The sequence below is a fragment of the Dermochelys coriacea genome, chromosome 1, assembly GCF_009764565.3.
Source record: "Dermochelys coriacea isolate rDerCor1 chromosome 1, rDerCor1.pri.v4, whole genome shotgun sequence".
NCBI lineage: Eukaryota > Metazoa > Chordata > Testudines > Dermochelyidae > Dermochelys > Dermochelys coriacea.
Genome location: NC_050068.2, coordinates 328,701,112 through 328,722,068, shown reverse-complemented (window position 1 = coordinate 328,722,068; position 20,957 = coordinate 328,701,112). Strand labels below are relative to the sequence as shown.

The 20,957-nt window shown below is 40.2% G+C and overlaps 1 protein-coding gene across 2 annotated transcripts in view; it reads right to left on the bottom strand.

The window, feature by feature from the left end:
- The window catches only part of RELN (reelin), a 455,243-nt gene that overhangs the window by 77,555 nt on the left and 356,731 nt on the right, over positions 1-20,957 (bottom strand). For both annotated transcript variants that reach the window (XM_038377914.2, XM_038377905.2), the window contains exons 29-36: positions 17,116-17,273; positions 15,983-16,190; positions 11,747-11,823; positions 8,048-8,206; positions 6,756-6,944; positions 6,251-6,524; positions 4,897-5,037; positions 4,620-4,797 (exon numbers count right to left, since the gene is read on the bottom strand). In XM_038377914.2, coding sequence (XP_038233842.1) covers positions 4,620-4,797; positions 4,897-5,037; positions 6,251-6,524; positions 6,756-6,944; positions 8,048-8,206; positions 11,747-11,823; positions 15,983-16,190; positions 17,116-17,273 — 1,384 coding nt within the window. The remainder of the gene's footprint in view (positions 1-4,619; positions 4,798-4,896; positions 5,038-6,250; positions 6,525-6,755; positions 6,945-8,047; positions 8,207-11,746; positions 11,824-15,982; positions 16,191-17,115; positions 17,274-20,957) is intronic.

Genomic DNA, 20,957 nt, shown 5'->3' with positions numbered 1-20,957 from the left:
ACTGTGATGGAGCTCTGATCATGATATCATCCCGACAGGGTTACTGGTCAGTTCTGAGCCTGGCTATTATCACCACCACCATCTTTGTAACAACTCTGGGGGCCAAGGACAGGCTAAATGGGAATGTTTGGTACTGCTAATGTTTCCTGCTGTAGGTGAACCTCAGATGTTTGCAGTAGCACTGTCTGAGGAGGATATGGAAATGTGTCCACTAGAACGACTGAAATCAAGAACACCCCCTGGGACAGGAACGCAATTGTAGAGGCCACGATCTGCATCCAAACCTTCATTTTCTTCATCCACTTGTTGATCCTTTTGAGGTTAAGAATGGCTCTGATACACGTATTTCTGTACAATGAAGATGATGGAGCATAACCCAGACAACCTTTCTTCTTCTTTCTTCTCTCTTTCACACCCATATCCAGAAGATAAGATATTTTGTTCTGGATCAGATTGTGTTTTCTGGGGTCATGGGAGTTAGGTGACTGGAGGAAGAATGGAAGTGGTGGAGCTCACAGGTCGAGGGAGTAATCCTGGCTGACTATTTCCCTGATGTATTGTCTGTAGTTGATGCAACCCATTCCTCTAGGAAATGGAAAATCCTGCTCCCTAACTTCAACTCTGGATGGAGGCCTATGTGATCTTTGTCATAAAGTGGATTTTGGGAAGGGAGTAGAGCTTCATTTGGACTTCTGCCACCCGCTCCAGATTTCAAATCCACTGTTTTCCACTGGGGAAACCATTGTCTCTTTGTTGCTACCTCTGTGAGGATGAGGAGTGAAAGAAGCACCTCAGACTGTAAAGGCTGGTTTGTATCACCTCCTGAGGGCCCTTAGTGGAGAAAGGAGAGACAGTTTGGATCTGCTGTACTGTCAGTCATTACCGTAACCAACTTTTCTCCAAAAAGGAGGGATCTTGTAAGCTTGGCTGAGCATAGAACCTGCTTACAGTGAGTACCCACCTTCCAAGACTGGAGCCATAGTGGGTGCCTGGCTACTGAGACTGAAAGCCATAGCTTGGCTGAGGACCTCATTGCATCCATTGAGACGTCAGCTACAAACATGTTGCTAGGGAGAATTTCTTTAAAGTGGAGCCAAAGTCAGGGTGATCTCTGTCTTTAAGGGCTTTGAGATCTTCCAGCTAGGAAGGAGATGCTCTTTCAAAGCAGGTAGCTGACAGGGATGTTCAAAGGGTGACATAAGAGGCTTCAAATCCCTTTTTTGAGAGTGGCCTTTGTCCTTCTGTCTGTGGGTTCCTTAGGATCGATCTCCCCCTCTTAAGGAATAAACATATTCCTAGGGAGGGAAGCTACAGCATGTCATCTTTGGTATCTCAGCAATAGAGTCCTTTGGTTCTTGAATGTTATAGAGCCCGAGGTTGCTCTTGTTAACACGCTTGCCCTTATCAGGCTTGTTCCATTAATCCCTCATCACTCCCTTGAAGGAGAAGTGAAGGGCTATTGCATCCTCCGGGGAGGATTTTGAGAAAAGAAATTTACTCTGTGGTTTACTCTCAAGAGAAGGCTCAGGTTTCACAGCCAGACAGCTCACCTTCCTCAGTGGGGGAGGGGAAGGAGGAGGAGAAAGAGGAGTCAGAGGATTCTTATCTTCTGGGGGTTTTTGTTCATCTTCTTTCCCTTTTTTAGTTTTTTTTTTTAATTTTTTTTTTAACCTTTTTAGTGTGCTTTGGGAGTGTAGGAGCTCTGCTGTGGCTTTGGTGATGTCTTTTGTGGCTTGCCTTCCTTACGACCTAGAGCCCTCTTGAGAGGTCTGCCTCATTTCCCCTGGGACGGGGAGGGGGAACTCATTGTCAGAGCCCTCCCTGCTGGAAAGCTGATTACAAACCTTGCTTCTTTCCCCAGGGCACCCATTTTAAGACTTGCAGGGGGAAGCGGGAGGGATTTGTGGCCCTGCAAGCCTCCCCTCTTTGTTCTGCAGGGGTCCCCTGGGACTTATCCTGTGAGTCAAGGGTCCTCCTTGCTTTGGGAACCTCTCCTGCTCTGCACTGGGGTTCCCAGTCCATTTTTCCCATTTGGAATCGTGGCTGCCTGTGCGTAGGGGACCCCACTTGCCTGTCCAACTCAGGATCTAACAGAGTTAGGGACAAAAGGCTGGGTGAAGCCTGAGTACAACTCACCATCTGCTGAGTCTGGCAAGGCTGCCTCATGTAGAGCATCATTTGGATTTGACCTGGTGCTTTCTTGGCTGCTCTGCCATGTCTGGAAGGGGCAGAAGAGCTAGCAGGGAGATGCTGCAGGGGTGGCTCAGGGAGGGTTAAACCCCCAAAAGGTTAACAGACCCAGGGAGGAGAGGGAATGTCAAGGCGGGAGAGTGCTGCTCCCCACGGCCCAAAAACCTATGCAGAAAAGTTAAAATAGGAGGAGGAAGAGCAGGAGCAAAAGGACCACCACTGTCTGCTGCTGCAGAGGCACAGAGTCTGTCACCAAGCAGCAACAGAGGGAGTGTGGCCAAACCATGCAGCACCAAAACTCTTCCTCTGTGAGCTGCAGAGAGAGGAGAGCAGCCCAGATGTCCAGAGCTGTGGGAAACAGATGGCTGCAGAAATCAAAAAGCAAGCAATTGAATTTTTAATCACATTGTCCAGTTTTGCTAAAGGATACTTGTACTGCCAATAGGGCGTACAATACAATCAGATTGTTACATCCTTGAAGCCATAGGACACAGGTCTGGAAAGAACCTCTTTGGTCATCGAATCCAGTCTCCTATTGCAGGCAAACCCATCATATAATCTCATTAATAAATTTATTAAGATCTATTTTAGGTTACTGGCCCGCACTACTGCTACTGGAACGCTGTTCCAGAACCTCGTTCCTCTGGTGGTTCTTCTAATTTTCAGCCTAAATTTATTCATGGCCATTTTATAATCATTTGTTCTTCTGCCAAAATTGTACTTTAGTTTAAATAGCTCTTCTCCACCTAAAGACTCTAATACCTCCGTGATATATTTATAGAGAGGAGTCATATCTATGATCAGCAATGATTTGAAAGCTTAAACAATCCAAGCTCTTTTACCTCCACTCATAAGATAGGCTCTCCATTCCCCTGATCATCCTGATAGCCTTTCTCTGCATCTGTTCTAATTTGAATCCATATTCTTTTTTAGGTCTTTCTGTTCAACTTCTATAATACTCAGCTCTGACTATTTGCTGGACTTTGTGGGAATACTAGCATTTTAACAACATTGTCACCACCATTAAGCTTTTATTTAGATCCCAAAGTGCTTTACAAAGGAGGTAAATATTGTTACATAATCCTTTTAAAATGGGACTAGATCAAAGCACATAAATGTACTGTTAATGTATGTCAGGAGGATCCACCTGGACAGTTAGTCCGTGGCAGGTTATTTTGAGGTAGATTCACAACGCAGCTTGCTGTGAACTAATTGTTCATGTGGACAAGCCCTAAGTGGATGGCCCTGACTTTGTGTGGATCTGGGGGCAGAACCACTGCTAATTCGGCAGGGATTTGGCAAACCCAGCCTCTGCATGGGGTTCCTCACAGAGTTTTCCTCTCTTCCAGGGCTTCCTTCCTCAGGTATTTCTTCAAGAAGGATCAATCCAAGTTTAGGGCAGTTAATATTCTGAGTGTGATTTTGATTATCTGAAGTTGCTTAACTGGAATGGAATAGGTTTCAGAGTAGCAGCCGTTTTAGTCTGTATCTGCAAAAAGAAAAGGAGTACTTGTGGCACCTTAGAGACTAACAAATTTATTTGAGCATAAGCTTTCGTGTACCTCAATTTGAGCATAAGCTTTTTATGCTCAAATAAATTTGTTTTAGTCTCTAAGGTGCCACAAGTACTCCTTTTCTTTTTGTGGAATGGAATAGAAGTTGTGCAAATAATATTTTTAAAGATTTCATTGATTACACCTAAATTACTATTTACATGTTATTTTTGAGAAGCACTGAACTAATGGTGTCACAACATAACTGTGGATTTGCACTCTAACTGAAAATGGCTTGCATGTCAGCTCAAAATTAGAGTGCTTGTGTGAACAAAAACATATCTTAAGGTTATAAAGGAAGTGCAAGGTTTGGAAAGTAAGCTCTATTCTGTCTTACATATTTGATTTTTTATTCTATCTATCTAATCTATCTATCTATCTTCATAAAAATGAAATTTAAGAATATACATTAAACACAATTAAATATGAAATAATGCTAAATAATCTACATCATACAAAATTTGCAAAAATAAACATGTAGGCTGAGATTTATAAAATTAGCAATGGGATTTACAAAACTAGTAGGGGATTTAGACACAAGTCCCATTAATTTTGCCAAGCCAATTATGGGAGCTGTGTGCCCAAACCCGATAACTGGCTTGGAAAAATCTCAATCGTGGAGTTTTATTCTGATCTTTCAGCTTTGTTAGAAATGACAGCAGAAGCTAAAGCAATAATTGGAAAAATAATATGTTAAATGTTCAAAAAAGGAAATGTGCTGAACACAGGCCAGAAAACAGTATCAAAGGTGAAAAATAACCTCTTGTCTAAAATTATTAAAATAATCATTTGCAGGAAACAAAGAAAGGAAATATGCTTGCTATTATTAAGCGTATTGATATTTTATTAAATATTTGAATTTAAATAATATCTAACCTCTTTAAAAATGAGAGTGGTTCCAGATTTGATTGTGTCACTGTTCAGGTTTCCCCTCTCGGCGCCGTAGACTTCAGGCCAAAGATCAGGATGCAAGTTACCGTTGAAGTCATCTTTCAGAACAGAAGGCAGAGGAGCCACAGGGACACAGTACAGACCTCCAAAGCCTCTGTCACACCTGACAACATAATGGTGGAAAAAGGGATTATCTATCTGGGGTAATAAAAATACAACTTTACTATGAAAACAGCACATAATGTCAGGTTTGTCTACTTACACACAGTGACCTGAGTCACAGATTCCATGGCCGGAGCACATCCAGGGACATCCTGTAGCCAAGACTACATTATCAATAGCCCAAGAATCTGCTCCAGGAGCGTAATCATATTGAATCCATCTGAAACGTGTTCTGGGAGAGCTAGCAAAACAGAACAAACATAACTCAGTTTGAAAAACAGCATTCTAGTCTGCAAAATTCTATTGCATTCTAGTCTGCATTTGGGAAAGACAGTAGAAATATCTTAAATGTATTCCAGCTGAAACTGAACCCTACCCTGAAGTCTTTCTCAGGCAAAATTCTAACTGACTGTAATAGGAGTATAGCCTAAGTGAAAACTGATTGAGGATTTTAGGATTATTGTGTCTATTTCTCTTCAATATCTAACTCTCTGAGTCTTCGCTTCTCAATACTTTCACATAGGACTTTGCAATGGGACATGTATGATGCTGAATTCATTGCTTAGATTTATGGGTCAGATGTGTGCACTGTTTAACACAATGAAGTTGATCAAGAAGCATTAAATACATTAGTATTCAATAGCTTGTTGCACACACAAATAACTTTTCAATGCAGCTAGCAGTTTATCTGTTAAAGGCCAATTTAGTCAGGGTGTATGTGGACCACTCCCAATAATTCATGAGGAGGTGTCAATACCAAGAGAGAGAAAATTGCTTTTGTAGTGAGCCATCCACTCCCAGTCCCTATTCAAGCCCAAATTGACGGTGTTAAATTTGCAAATGAATGGTAGTTCAGCAATGGTTCTCCACTTGTAAGGTAACTCCCTTCTCTTCATGTGCCAATATATATTTATGCCTGTTTTTATAATTTTCACTCTACGCATCTGAAGAAGTGGGTTTTTTACCCATGAAAGCTTATGCCCTAATAAATCTGTTAGTCTTTAAGATGCCACCGGACTCCTTGTTGTTTTTGTGGATACAGACTAACACGGCTACCCCTCTGATACTTTGCACCTATCTGTGAACATGGCAAAATGCCTTTATTTTAAGGTGTTTTTCTTCTGAAATGTGTGAGTGCATTAATTTCTGACACTTCATTTGGTGCATCTTTGAAACCCCATAGTAGATTTACAGCCCTTGTTATGGTTAGGTCATAGGCAAGGCTCAAGAATTCACTCAGCTAAATTTGATTCTCTCACAGACTCTTGCAGCCCATATTACATCTGTTGAAATATTTTTAAGTGCAGTTTATAGGGATGATGTATTTATTTTCTGGCACATTTCATATTTAATTATTAAGAAGTATTCAGAAAATTCCCAAGCTGAGGCATATTTGTTCAGATTAGTTCAGAAAAGCTTATATTTTGATATATAGCCAACACAATAATTCTCACATGGTTGCAAGTGGAAGGTAGACCGTAATTCGCTTCCAGTTTTGGAATCTTTCTGATCTGTAAATTGAACTCTCAGTGTAATGCTGACAACCAATGCTTGGAGGAACACACTCTTCAGTCACCAGGTGCCAGTCTCTCCCATTGTTTAAGGAATACTGCAAGTGAATGCCATGGGAATCGCTGAATGGCTTACTGCAACCCATGCTCAGCTCAAACTGCAGGAAAGTAGAGGCTGACACATGGAAATCCCAAGTCTCAGCATAACGAGGTTTTCCTAAGAAAAGAGAACAAAAATATTTTCCTATTATATAATGTTTTAGTATTATGTAATGTTTGCTTTTTCTTTAGGCTCAGCATTTTCAACTGTATAGCCTGAAAGCATTTCTCCTTTAACCAATAGACTATTATACAGATATCCCCCATTTTTAAAGGGATCCTATAAAGACCTAAGCCACCTGTAACCTAAAAAATAGGCCCATTCAGACCTTCCTTTGGTGACACATACCAGTATCTTCACTGAACATCAGAGCTGTATCCATAGAGAGACAGTCAATATCTACTTGACCCCCTTGGATCCGGTACCAACTTGCTTGTAAATCCACAGATCCATCAAATTTATCTTGAAAACCAGTCTGAGAGCTGTCATTCATTCTTATAAGGACATCATCCAAGGCCCACTGTGCTGAAAGTTTCCCTACAAACAGAAAGACAGGAAGTTTAGTGGAGTCCCAGTAAGATATTTAATCGTGTCTGTACTATGCATACAGACTAGTTAAATTGTTTCACAATTCCAATACCACCTTCATGTGACAATAGAGTTCAATCAATTAAAATCTTCTTGCTAACCATACCTGACTAGTTACTCAGGGCATAATCCACCACCTGTTGGTGGCTCTATTTCTGAGGAACACAGACATTCCCCCCCCCCTTTTATTTTTCAAGCTGGAATACTAGTGCCATCATGATATTTTCCTATTTTTAAATGAAGTACTCCCTGAGCCTCTGTTATGCAGATTGGGCTTCTCAACCTGCCCTTTCTATTGCTAAATGGGAAGGGGTTCATGACTAGATAAGATGGGAGTCCTGGTCTGGAAAAGGAAGTTGTGGTAAGGAAAAGGTTGAAAACCCCTGGTGCAGACAATCTTCATGGCATTTTTCCTCACCTTCTCCCTACCTTATCTCTGTTCTCGTCTTCTTGCCTGAGCCAGCCCAACAATCCCATCAATCCATTTCCCTCTGCACTCGCATACTCGATGTCCTCCTACTGTACCCCCCCTTTAATGCTATCGACTGAGAAGCAGGATGAGAGGGAGGGAAAAATGACATCTAACTTCATCTTATAAATTGTAGGCAAAACATACATCAAGATGATAAAGAGCACATCTAAGTAACCATATAAGCTTACTTGGGCTGCCTTCCTTTTCTCATTTCCTCATGTCCGTTATCAATCTTAAAGTTTGGTTTAAACTTAGAGTGTGAACAGTTTGGTGCAGGAACTGTGTAGTTATTTTCTCTGTAAAGCACCATACACATTTATGGTGCTATATAGACAATAACAATAATAACAAAAACAACAATAATATTATGACTGAAAAAAGACTTGTTTAGCAATAAGCTATGAATAGGCCAAGAGCCAAAACTGTCCTGTGATAGCTGTATAGGCATAATACATCTTTAGTTTTGTTTTTCCTAAAGTAAAATGTCCATAGCCCTTAACCTTATTTCCAGGCACTGGAAGGCTGGATGTTTGTTTTATTGGAAAGCTGCTTATTAAATTTTTAGTAAAGCATTGCTTACCATGTTGGGGTTGCCACCATCGGAAAGCAGTTGCAGATGTTTTAGCTTCACGGGGTAGATCTATTGAAACAATCTGTGGTTCTAAGTAAGACATGTAATCCAGCTCTCGCAGCAAATGCCAGGTTATTCCATTGTTATTTGTGTATTGAACTATAAGCCCTGTATTAAAAATGAACAAAATCATGTATTTAAATGACACAGAAAAAATAAGGCCAATCCTTCAGTCCTTATTCAGCCAAATCCTAATATCAGTTTAATGTATGCTACATGACATGGGCAAATGGTTTGTTTTTTTCATGTAGCACATACTTTTTTGTGAAGAGAGCCCTTTGTTGGCAGGATGTTATTACTGTTGTCAGGATTACTGGTTGTCAAATGTTACTTGCATTAGCAGTAAGCTGACAGGGCCAGATTCTCCCTTTGGTTATACAGGTGCAGCTCCATTGAAGCTAGAGGGATTGCACCACTGAAACTGTGGGAAGAATTTGACTCACCATCTTTTAATACATGTAATATCTATTTCATATAATGAATCCTTGTGGCTTGTTCGGCTCACTAAGAGGCTGTGTTTTTGCAGGCTGTGAACCCACCCAGTCCTTTCTGAAGATGGCTCCTGACTGTGATTTCACCCTTACTATAAAAAGAAAAGGAGTACCCGTGGCACCATAGAGACTAACAAATTTAACATGGCTGCTACTCTGAAACCCACCCTTACTATATATACTACATCCTTAAAAGTTACATTATCTCCATTATCTTAGATTTAGTATAGTAGATATTAGAACACAGTAGAGCTGTGGGGGACAGAAGTCATTCATTGGCACTGCCCATCATGTAGGAGAATGAAAGAAACACCACTAAGATACTCTGGGTTTGATTCTCCTCTCACAGCAGTTTTGCACTGCTGTAACTCCATCGAGGTCAATGGATTTACTTTTGACTTACACCATTGTAAGTGCGAGGAGAATCAAACCCTGTGAGTGTAAGGTATGAAAAGAGACTCTGGCCCTGATTCTGATTTCATTTATACTGGTATAAATCAGGAAATCCACTGACGTCAATGGTATCAAAATGCAGTGAGAGGAGAAAGAGGCTATCCTGTATAGAAGGTAATGAATTTCTTGTCTTGCTTCTTCTTTCACTTACCCTCAATTTAAATTGGGGAAATTCATTTAAGCCAATGGATCTACTCTTGATTTAGACCAGTGTACATAAAGGGAGAATCAGGCCCTCCCTCCATATTCCTATCTTATTTTAATTTTCTCACCCTCTTTAACTGCTTAGCTGAATAAATTATACAGTGTAAATGAGATCCGACTCAAACCCCAATGTTAACAAACACTTTTAGCTTGACTTTCAACTGGGATCAGAGTTTTTTTAGAATACTTATACGATAATAATGTAACTTTCTTATCATTAGATCGCAGAGTGATTCACAATCTCTAATGCATTTATCTTAAGGTTGCGATTCTCTCACTGAGGTAGCAGAAGTCACAGATTCCGTGATTTTCTGTGACTTCCGTAACTTCCACAGCGGCTGGTGCAGCTGACTCCAGTGCCAGCTGCTTGGGTGCCCCATGGCTAGCCACATTGGCCACTGCTGGAGCAACCCTGGGCCAGCTGCTCAGGCGGTCCAGGTGCCAGCTGCACCAGCCACTGCTTGGGAGGCCCTAGGCAGCTGGTCCCGCGGACTGCTTGAGCAGCGGTCCTGGGGGCAGCGCCGGGGAACGCCCGAGCAAGGGCCTGGGGCCAACTGCTCGGGCAGTCTGCACTGGCTGCTCCTTGGGCAGCCCTGGGGAGTGCCTAAGCAGCAGCCTTGGGGGCTGCCCCAGGGCCAACCTCACCGGCCGCTGCTCAGGCAGCCCCGTGCAGCTGGCTCTGGGGATTGCCTGAGCAGTGGCCGGTGTGGCTGGGTCCAGGGAGCGCCCAATCAGCAAGTCCTGGGGGCGCCCTGGGGACTGCCTGAGCAGCAGCGGTCCTGGGGTGGCTACAGCAATGGCTCCAAGAGCGCCCGGAGGCTGTCTGGAGAGAGGTTCCCAGGGAGCAGCAGCCGGAGGCAGTCAACCCCTGGAGCAGCGGGGCACTAGAAGTAGAGATTTAGTAAGGGGTATTTTTGGTAAAAGTCATGGACAGGTTACAGGCCATGAATTTTTATTTATTGCTTGTGACCTGTCTATGACTTTTACCAAAAATACCTGTGACTAAATCTTAGCCTGAATTTATCTTTACAACATCCCTGTGAGGTAGCATTATTAGCCCATTTTAATGATAGGGAAATGAGGCACAGAGAAGTTAAGTGACTTGCCCAAGGTCACAGTGGAAGTCCATGGAACTGAGACTTGAACGTGGGTCTCCCACAGCCTAACCCAGTGCCCTGACCACCGGACCATCCTTCTTCATCTTTTTCATTACTGGTTTTCTACCTAAATGAAAATTGAATATTTCTGATTTTAAAACCAACTATGAAAATTAAGACGTCACCTTGACTATGCCAGAATCTTTATTTTTATTGGTTTAAGAACTTTGTGTAAGGATTTAGAGAGATTTACATTTTAACTGCCAGTATTATACTAAGCTTGAGAACTGTCTGTGGGATGCAAATCACATGGGGAGTAAGATCTTTTGTACATTAAGTTTTTCGAATGCTGAAGAAACAATGTTATTTGTTTCTGTACCTGTCCTGTCAGGCAGTGTCCCCGTGGTGCTGATTTGAATTGAGGTTAGCCCTTGTACTGAGCATAGAACCACGCAGAGGTAATTTCCTACAGTATACATTACTTGAGCTCATACACAATTATACTTGGAATCAGTACGTAGTCATATGCATAAGCCTAGACATATTTTCAAACTGCTGTAGAACCAACTGACAAATCATGTAGTGGTCCTGTTGTTACACTCTGGGAGGAAAATTAGAAAGCATTCAGGAAATACACAAACAATTAATTTTGATTCACTTTCAATGTTATTTTTTAAACAGCATGCCCATAACACAGCAGTCATTACTCTCCCTGCTTCATACCCAGTTCAATTGGCAGAACAGGGCCATGATAATGCAGGACAAGCTAGCTTTAAAAAACACCTCTGATTACCACTGTATCTTACATTTCCATGGGAAGCTGAGTTCATTTGCATGTAATGCCAATAAAATAATTACATAATGTTCCCAGCTGCCCTTACACAATAAAATTATATTATATAGGGCCAGATTCTTAGCTGGCATAAATTGTCACAGATCTAGTGTCTCCCATGGAACTACATCAGTTTACACCAGCTGAGGATCTGCCCCCTGAGTAACACTCTCATTCTTACAAAGCTCAAACTTCGGACCCCTCCTCCCCTCCGAAAAAACAACCTAGGGACATGAGAAAAATAAGCAGATGGGAAAGATTAATTTCTTTGGCCTAAATAATATTTTCTTCAGATTCAGTTTCATAATTCTGCATTCATGAGGCGAATAACATATAATAAGGTTAACATCAGGTTTGTGTGGCTTGGAGGTAAATAGGAGTTCAAAATGTGGAACAATAATTAGGAGTAGATTGTTTGTTTTTTATTTAAAAATGACTTCTCTACCCTTCATAAAAGGGGGACAGTTAGTTGATTTGTATTAACTATGTAATGATCTTATTAATTTTGTAAAATAGGTCCAATGAACAAAAACACGGCTAAAAGCTGGTTTCAAATGAAAAGGGACATTACCTTCATTCCTGGCTCTTGGTTTGTTGCAAAGAGTATCAGCTGTTTTGCTTCCAATTTGTAAATAAAACTGAATTAGTCTGTTAAAAAAATAAAAAAGTGTTCTTACAAGAGAAATAAAATACTGTTAGTTTTTTTGTTGAAACGTCAAAGCACAAATGCAGTATAAACAACTCTATTTTCCCTAACTCATGAGGATTTTTTATTTAGGTCACTATTCAGCGCTTCTTAATTCAGTAAAGTTTCCACCAAAATCAACAACCTATTAGGTCCATAGAAGTTTTTCCCAAGTAAGGAGTAGTATGGGGTCTGTGGAGGAAACAATGTTTGTGTGGACAGCTGATACCATGCTGAACAAATGCACTGTTCATACAATGAAATATATCTATTCACTAACATTGAAAAAACTTTAGTAGAATTAAAAAAATCATTTTGAAGCAGTTTAATGTGGTTTCATTAGTGTGGCAATAAAACCACCTGGATTTCTATCTTTATGAAACTACTGTCTAACAACATAATACTGGGTTTTCTTGAAGGATAGGTTTATACTACTGCATTTGTGGCGATTTGATAGCTCTTGTGGGAATGATATGGGAGAAAGACAAAGACACATTTATTATTATTTTTGAAATGTTAGCAATAAAATTAAAATCCTAGTAATCCTAGTGCAGTGTTTATGCACAGATTGGAACGTAGGAATTGCCATACTAGTTCAGACTGAAGGTCCATCTACTCCAGTATCCTTTCCCTGACGTAGCTAGTCCCTGAGGCTTCAGATGAATGTGTAAGAATCTGGTGATAGTTGTGGGAAAATCTGCTCCACACATTAGCTCTGATCTTCATCTCTAATAGTTAGAGATTGGCTTAAACCCTGAAGTATGAGGTTAACATCCCTTCAAAAGTTTTTGTTATTATTTATGATAACTCTGGATATTCCTGATATCCATATAAATGTCCAGTCCCTTTTTGAATCTTAAGCGTTTGGCCTCAATGACTTCCTGTGGCAACATGTTCCGCAGGTTAATTATATGTTTTGTGAAAAAATATTTCCTTTGATCAATTTTGAATTTCCCACCTTGTCATTTAATTGAATATTATGAGGCAGGGAAAGCAGAAGTTCCCAATCTACTTTCCCTAGACCATACATTATTTTATATACTTTTATCATGTCTCACTTTAATTGTCTCCTTTCTAAAGTAAACAATCCCAATCTTTTCAATCTCTCTTCCTATTAGAGTTTTTCCATGCCCTTGATCATTCTCATCACCTTTCTTTGCACCCCATCTAATTCTGCAATATTCTTTTTGAGATGAGGTGACCAGTTCTGCACACAGTATTCCAGGTGAAGCCACTCCATTGAGGTATAAGATGGCATTATAATATTTTCAGTATTATTCTCCATCCCATTTCTTATTCACCCTACCATTTTGTTAGCATTTCTGATTGCAATTATATATTGAGCAGAGGTTTTCACTGAACTGTCTACACTGATGTTCAGGTTCCTTTCTTGAGTTTATACAGTTGATTTGAACCCTGAATGGTCAAAGAGCAGTTTAACTTTTTCCCTCCAATGTGCTTTGTTTTGCAGTTATCAGTATTAGATTCCATTTTGTGTCATGTTTCCCATTTGCATAGCTTGTTTAGGTCTCTGAAGTTCTTCACAGACCTCTCTGGCCACGACCAACCTAAATAACTTTGTGTCATCTGCAAATGTTGTTACCTCACTACTCATTCCTCCCCCACTCCCTTTTCCAGACCATTAATAAATATATTAAGCAACAATGGGACATAGTAAAAAACCATGAGGTTCCCTACTGCTAACCTTTTGCCATGATGAAAATGGACTTTTTAATCCTATTCTTTGCTTTCTGTCTCCTAGCCAGTTTTGATCCATGACAATACCTTGCCTCTCCCCCCATGATTACTTAGCTTGTGTGAGAGCTTATGAAAGGCCTTTTGAAAAGCACTCACATAACCTATTTAAACATTTTACTTTGTTATCTTAAATATACTTATTTTAGTGGGTGAATTTGTGGCTTATGAAAGTGAAAGACCAAGGGCTTGATCCTCCACTCACGCTGGTTTCATACCAGTGTAACTCCATTCCCTTCATGGGAGGTACACCTGATTTGCACTGCTATCAGTGAATTCAGAATCAAGGAGTAGGACTAAAGCCAAGCATAGTGCAGTGCAGGTGCTGCACAAATTTCACTTGCACAACTGTGCATGAATATCACCATAATCCTAGATCCCTGTTTCTTAGCTTCTCTAAATCACAGTTTGTACTCATGGTCAGTTGTCTCAAACTGTGTGTTGTGTTTGTTATGTACTGTATGTCTACAGGAACTAGGATGAGACTAGCAAGGTCATGTCCATCTGAGTCTTATTCTGGATCTAATCCCATATCCCCAAAAGTAAACCAATGTAGACCCTCTGCCCCATGCATTGGCTCTGAAAGCCATGACCAGACCTGTATATGTCTGTATAATACAGTACTCGGGTAGTTAAATACTAGCTAGTGACAGATTTGAAAAAAATTACAGTTCTATTGTAAAATCCCTTTTTTTATGACTAGTAGTTTCTCATGAAGACAGACTAGGAAGATAAAAATGTTGTGCAGGAGGACTAGCCCGCTCAACCAATCTTTAAGAGTTTGGCCCAAAACAAGTCTCTGAGACTATTCAACAGCCATTAACAACAGAGTCTGCAACACAGATGGGAGCCAAATCACCGAACGAGCCAGATGTCACCACTTGGAAAAAAATATATTCCACAGTTTTTATCTAACTTCTGCAGCTGCCAGGCAGGCCCCATGTGTGACTACATTTGCTGAGCTGATAGTGAAGGAAGCCACAGGGGAAAAAGATTAAGAGCAGGAGGCAGTGACTAATCAGTGATAAAATAGCATCCAGGTATCATATTGGCAGCTTAATGGATGTAAATACTGCAGGTGAAACAGTGTCCCTGCTATAGGGGGCCATGTTTTGAGAATAGGGCTCCAGACTAGTTTTACCAGTAGGTGTCACTACAGGCAATTAAAATTACTGGGGCAATTTTGAGACGCTTGCACGACAGCTTTCTCTTGCCAACCAGGAATGATAATAGTTTAAAAGGGTCAAGAAGGAGCTTCAACTCCAACTCTGTAAAGTTTGAAACATTTAAAAAAATTAAAATAGTTTCAAACTCTGTAAAACCCTAAAGCTACCCATGGGAACATCTGGAATTAAAAATGGCTTAGTACTAATGTGAAGTAACTCTCTGGGCTTTACAATAGGTTTTCAGTGTGGCAGGAGAAGTAATTATAAGTGCAATTTGCATATAAGTTTTACTATGATATGTTTACTTCAGACATTATGCTCTATGTTATTAATTGCAAAAATCTGATATGACCCCTCACGACACAGAACTAGGTGCTGTCCTCTGTCACATGGTTCACAGAGTAGCAAATGCACACAAACACCAGCCAAACATGAGCGGAACATACAAAAAAGGCAGCTGTTGTTATGCTGCATGCTGCCCCTCTCCAAGATGCCAGCAATCTTGCTGAAGCCCTAGCACACACATTACAATATGTAGGGTTCTTTGGGGAGTGAATGGGCTGAAAAATAGTGGTGTTAGGGAATGCCCACTCTGTGTAGTATGATCCCATAGAAATCACTCATAAATGATGGGGCAAATTGTTGCATTATTTATTCCTGACCCTGCAGAATTAACTCCCACTCCAATTTCTGCATCCTTTATAGATGGAGGCAGTGTACAGCAGTAGGCGGGCAGACAAGGGCTCCATGGCCATGCTGTCAAGATGTAGAGGGTTCAGGACAGCATGTGAAGAAGGAGGCTTTCTGCACTTTTGAGGCATAGATTCTTTATGGATTCTCTGGTTTTGTACAATTTCAAGGCCATGCCTCCTGCCTGTTCCATCTAGAACCCACTGCTAAGCCATCCTTCCAGAGCGGTGAATGGATCACATTTTCTAGGCTGCCATTCTCTTGCATATCTTAACTTTTCCCCTTCTGAGTTTTGGTCAAGTAAAGTAAGGATTTTGCCAAGAGTTTTCAAAAAGAGTAATTTCTGCTGGAGCATGCTGCATTTTTTCTCTCTAAGATGCTCCTTAATAATGTACTGGTTGCAGTAAAAACAAGAAAGGTTCATACTGTCTTTTGCTTTATTGCTGTAACTATACAGGGGACACAATATTAATATACATACATTTTCTGAGAAGCAGTATTTACTATTGACCTGATATTTGTAGTGTCCAGAGGGACAGTTCTTGCTTCCCTTTTGCCGGGCCCATCGAAGTAAAGAGATTTCCCATCACTGAGTGTTCCACAGCCTGTTCCAACCTGACCTCCAGTTATCTTGTACCAGAGAGGGCTCAGCTTCCTCTCAAACCTGTCGAACAGCTCACTGTGATTAGGTACATTAGACACACAGGTTCCATGTGCGGCTTCAGAAGAAAAAAATATATAGGAGATGCTTTGTTGAAATAGTGCTGAACAGTAAAGGTCAGATGCAGTAAACTGTCAAACGGTATTATTACTTCCACATATTAGACTCTTATGAGACAGCTTCATGATGAAATGATTGCACCTCCATTTAATCCTCTTTACAAATACACTTTCTAGTCAGAATAAGCCTCCCTCCCCTAACCTCCCTTCTTAGAGTAGCAGGATGTTTATCTTATCTGGTGAATGTTGCAACATTTTATGTTGATCAAACACAGTTTTTGCAAACAGAAAAGGTGTTATCCTATTGCTTCTTTTTAAGTGCAAAACATGTTAGTTTATTGCTTTGCTGTTGTAGAGGTTCAGAAAAGTTGTATATGCAACTGGTTGTGTCAATCATGGGGTTTTTTTCTTTATAAAAACACTTGAAACCACAAGTGAACAGAATTTTCCACAGAAGGTCTGTTATAGCATATGTTCATTCCTTGTCACATGCCATCTCAAGGCCAGAGGACTGAAAACAGAAGGAATTCTTTTGAAGATGGGCCAAAAAAATTCAAAGCAGACTTTTTAGTTTATAATATTTTCTCCAGTGTTCTCTTTTTTCTCCCTCTCTCTCTCTCTCTCTCTCTCTCTCTCTCTCTCTCTCCCCATTTATATGGATGGCAACATTCAAAGGTCGTAATGGTCAGAAAACATCACTAGTGTATGTGCTCTTGTAATGTTCCATTTTGGCAGTGTTGGATTTACTAGCTCATGAAATGTGCTTTTACAGAATAAAAAAAGAAGATTTTCACTCCAGACTTGTGAAATTTATGACATCTGTTTTCTCTCTATAGCTTAGAAAAATAATGAGATGATACGTTTTAAACATTAGTTCATCACAAACATGCTTACAGCAGTCACATATAAATAATGTAGCCTTACCTGTATAGCCCAAGTCACAGAAACAGACTCCAGAGACACAGTCCCCATGACCACTGCAGTAATTGGGACAAGGCTCTGAGATGTAAACCCCATCTAAGCCAAAAGGGGGCACGTTCTTGTGAGAACTGCTCTCCTGGATCCAGCGGAATCTAGTCTTACTGTGAAGAAATGATAACCAAAGGCACAGCATTAGTGCTGATTGCTTTAATATCCCTTTTATATTTCATCTACTATTTCATGCTGAAAATTAAAAGAAGATTTGCTAGAATAGCCTTTATAAATGAGATACAAATGTGTGCTTGGAAAACACTGACCATTTTCTTTACATCCTTATATTTTTGTGAAATTTCCGTATGGATTTTCCTTCCAGACAGTTTCTTCTATGTATTATGACCTCCTTTATTTCTCTGGCAGCACAATGCCCAATGTGGTGCACTGCGCCTGATGTGGCTTATCAGTAGGCAGGAGTGAACTGAATAGATGCTGTCTTTGTGATTTGTCTCCTTTTAGCTCTGCAAATAGCTTTAGTCACGTAGTCACTGCTGAGCAGGTAGTTAAGTTTTGAAATTCCTGAAACCCATTTGTTAGAGTACTTAATAAAAGAATCTAGTATTGACAAGGATGCAGAATGTAACTGATGGTATAGTGTATTTATGTATAAAATGCTTAAAATAATGAAGGTTCAGACATTACAAGAATAAGCTAATAATTGTAGGTAAAGTATCTTACAGTACTTTTCAGAGTAGCAGCCGTGTTAGTCTGTATTTGCAAAAGAAAAGGAGTACTTGTGGCACCTTAGAGACTAACACATTTATTTGAGCATAAGCTTTCGTGAGCTACAGCTCATTTTACTGGATGCATTCAGTGGAAAATACAGTGGGGAGATTTATATACATAGAGAACATGAAACAATGGGTGTTACCATACACACTGTAAGGAGAGTGATCACTTAAGGTGAGCTATTACCAGCAGGAGAGGGGGAGGGAGGGGGAACCTTTTGTAGTGATAATCAAGGTGGGTCATTTCCAGCAATTGACAAGAACATCTGAGGAATAGTGAGGGGTGGGGGTGGAATAAACATGGGAAAATAGTTTTACTTTGTGTAATGACCCATCCACTCCCAGTCTCTATTCAAGCCTAAGTTAATTGTATCCAGTTTGCAAATTAATTCCAATTCAGCAGTCTCTCGTTGGAGTCTGTTTTTGAAGTTTTTTTGTTGAAGAATTGCAACTTTTAGGTCTGTAATCGAGTGACCAAAGAGATTGAAGTGTTCTCCGACTGGTTTTTGAATGTTATAATTCTTGATGTCTGATTTGTGTCCATTTATTCTTTTATGTAGAGACTGTCCAGTTGGACCAATGTACATGGCAGAGGGGCATTGCTGACATATCTCATATTGGTAGATGTGTAGGTGAATGAGCCTCTGATAGGGTGGCTGATGTGATTAGGCCCTATGATGGTGTCCTCTGAATAGATATGTGGACAGAGTTGGCAACGGGCTTAGTTGCAAGGATAGGTTCCTGGGTTAGTGGTTCTGTTGTGTGGTGTGTGGTTGCTGGTGAGTATTTGCTTCAGGTTGGGGGGCTGTCTGTAAGCAAGAAACAGAATAGTAAATGTCTTAGTCCTGGATCATATTATGGCCAAAAAACTATTCCTTAGAAACAGTGGGCTAGATCCTCAACCAGTGTAAATTGGCACACTTCCATTAACTTTAGTGGACCTATACTAATTTACACCAGCCCAGGGTCTGGCCCATTATTCAAGAAATTTGTCAATGAAAAAGGTGTCTATATAGAAAAAAAATCTTCTTTTAATCCTTATAATAATGATTAATTTGTAGGAGGATGACATCTGGGAATTTGCCTTGTCAGTGGTTTTACAGTTGCTAGTTAAAGGATCAGGAAGGTTTCCAGATTGATTTGTCTCCTGTCTGATGCTGACCCCAGCTAGTTCTAACATCCAAAATGTGCTCATCATGTGAACCATTCCAAGTTCCTGACTCACCTATAGGACTGGAAGCTGGCTTGGAAGGGATAGGTAAGCTGTGAGTAATGTCCACAGGGGTCAGAGGTTAACTGATTTACCCAAGATCACACAGGAAGTCTGTGGCAGAGCTAAGAACTGAATCAAGATCTCTTGATTCCCACTTCAATGCATTAACAACATGATCATCCTTTTTACCCTTTCTAATTTATCTATTGTTTTTTTCTACTATCCATGACAATGGTATCTGCGTGAGGAACAAGAGGCATATTTTAATTTAATTGTCAGCTCTCCATCACATTCCACCAACTAACCACATAGCATATTCCAGAAATAACCCCAGAAGGAACTCCCAATTGGTACATAACCAATGCAATGTTGACACGTTAGGAGCCACATAATACTGTCCCATCTGTAATGCTAATCTGCTGAATTTATGATACTGGTGGTAACTTTTTTCTTTCAGTTGTGCTGTTTTTTCCCCTGATCATGCTACTGAACATAATGCCAAACAGATTGCTGCTATGTATTCTGTACTGCTTGTTTTGAGTAAATCAAATCAGTTAGTGTCAGATTTGTGTGACCTGGCATCTGCTTTTATTGGCTAATTACTGAAAAAACTTGTTACGGTACACTGATAATTTGACCCTTACAGTAAAGACACAGACTCCCTCTGCTACACAACATGCTATATATGGTAAATCTTTGCAGTGGGAGAAGGATAAGAAGCGACTGACAGTCTGACAGAGCAGAAAACTGCAGATAGCAATAGCATGGCTGCACTGAGAGAGAGTTAGACAAGAGAGCAGGCGATCTCAGTTGGTGGGTGGTATATGGACAGACAGGTGTATAATTGCATGGTAGCTTGGGTGAGAAGCAGGAGAGATATTTCTATGTGGAGAACTAGGGGTATGCCAGACTTCAGAGTTATTATTTGAGGATGTGAAAAGGCTGGAAATGGAAATGAGAAAATTCAAATAAGGTCAAGTAGGATTCAGACAAGGCTCTCACTTTTTGGGCTTGTTAGAATCTTTCTAAACCTTTGAGTTTTTCTCATTTATATAGATCACTCATCAAGTTTATATGTGGGCAGTGTGACTGATGGGACCTTCTGAAAAATCTAAGAGCACTGATTTTCACCTGCATTTGCAGTGGACTATAACTTAGACTTAAAGCCATCTGATAAAGTTACCTCTTTTGTTTTGGGGTTTTCTGACTGTGAATACAATTTGACTGCTTGGCACTACTCCACAGTAGAGTCTTTATAATGCTCATCATTATCCAATGACATGGTGCATGACACAGCAGTTCAAATACCCTTCTGTTTTTTTCTTCATCCAGTAGCAACTGTTTGCAAAACTAATCCTGTTGAGACAGCTTATTTGATTCATATGACCTATCACTCTCTTGCTGGTGTTTCTGACCTAATTGATAAGCATGAAGAAAGGTAGCACTATGATGAAGAGATTTATGTCAAATTAAAATGTGATTTTTATTATTGTTGCCTGTTGCCTTGTAATTTAATTTTATAGACTGTTCTGACAGCTTTAAAATGAAAAGCTTTGCCCTGTTTTGTATGAGAATGAATATATTCTTTCTGGATCATGTGGTTTGGTTTGGTAGTATGCTACATCTTACTAGTATTGGCTCAAAGTACATAAGTCAAATTCACATGTACAGTAGAACCTCAGAGTTACGAACACCAGAATTACAACTGAGCAATCAACCACACACCTTATTTGGAACCGGAAGTATGCAATCAGGCAGCAGAGACCAAAAAAAAACAACAATCAAAAAAGCGAATACTGTACAATACTGTGTTAAATGTAAACTACTAAAAGGGAAAGTTTTAAAAAAAG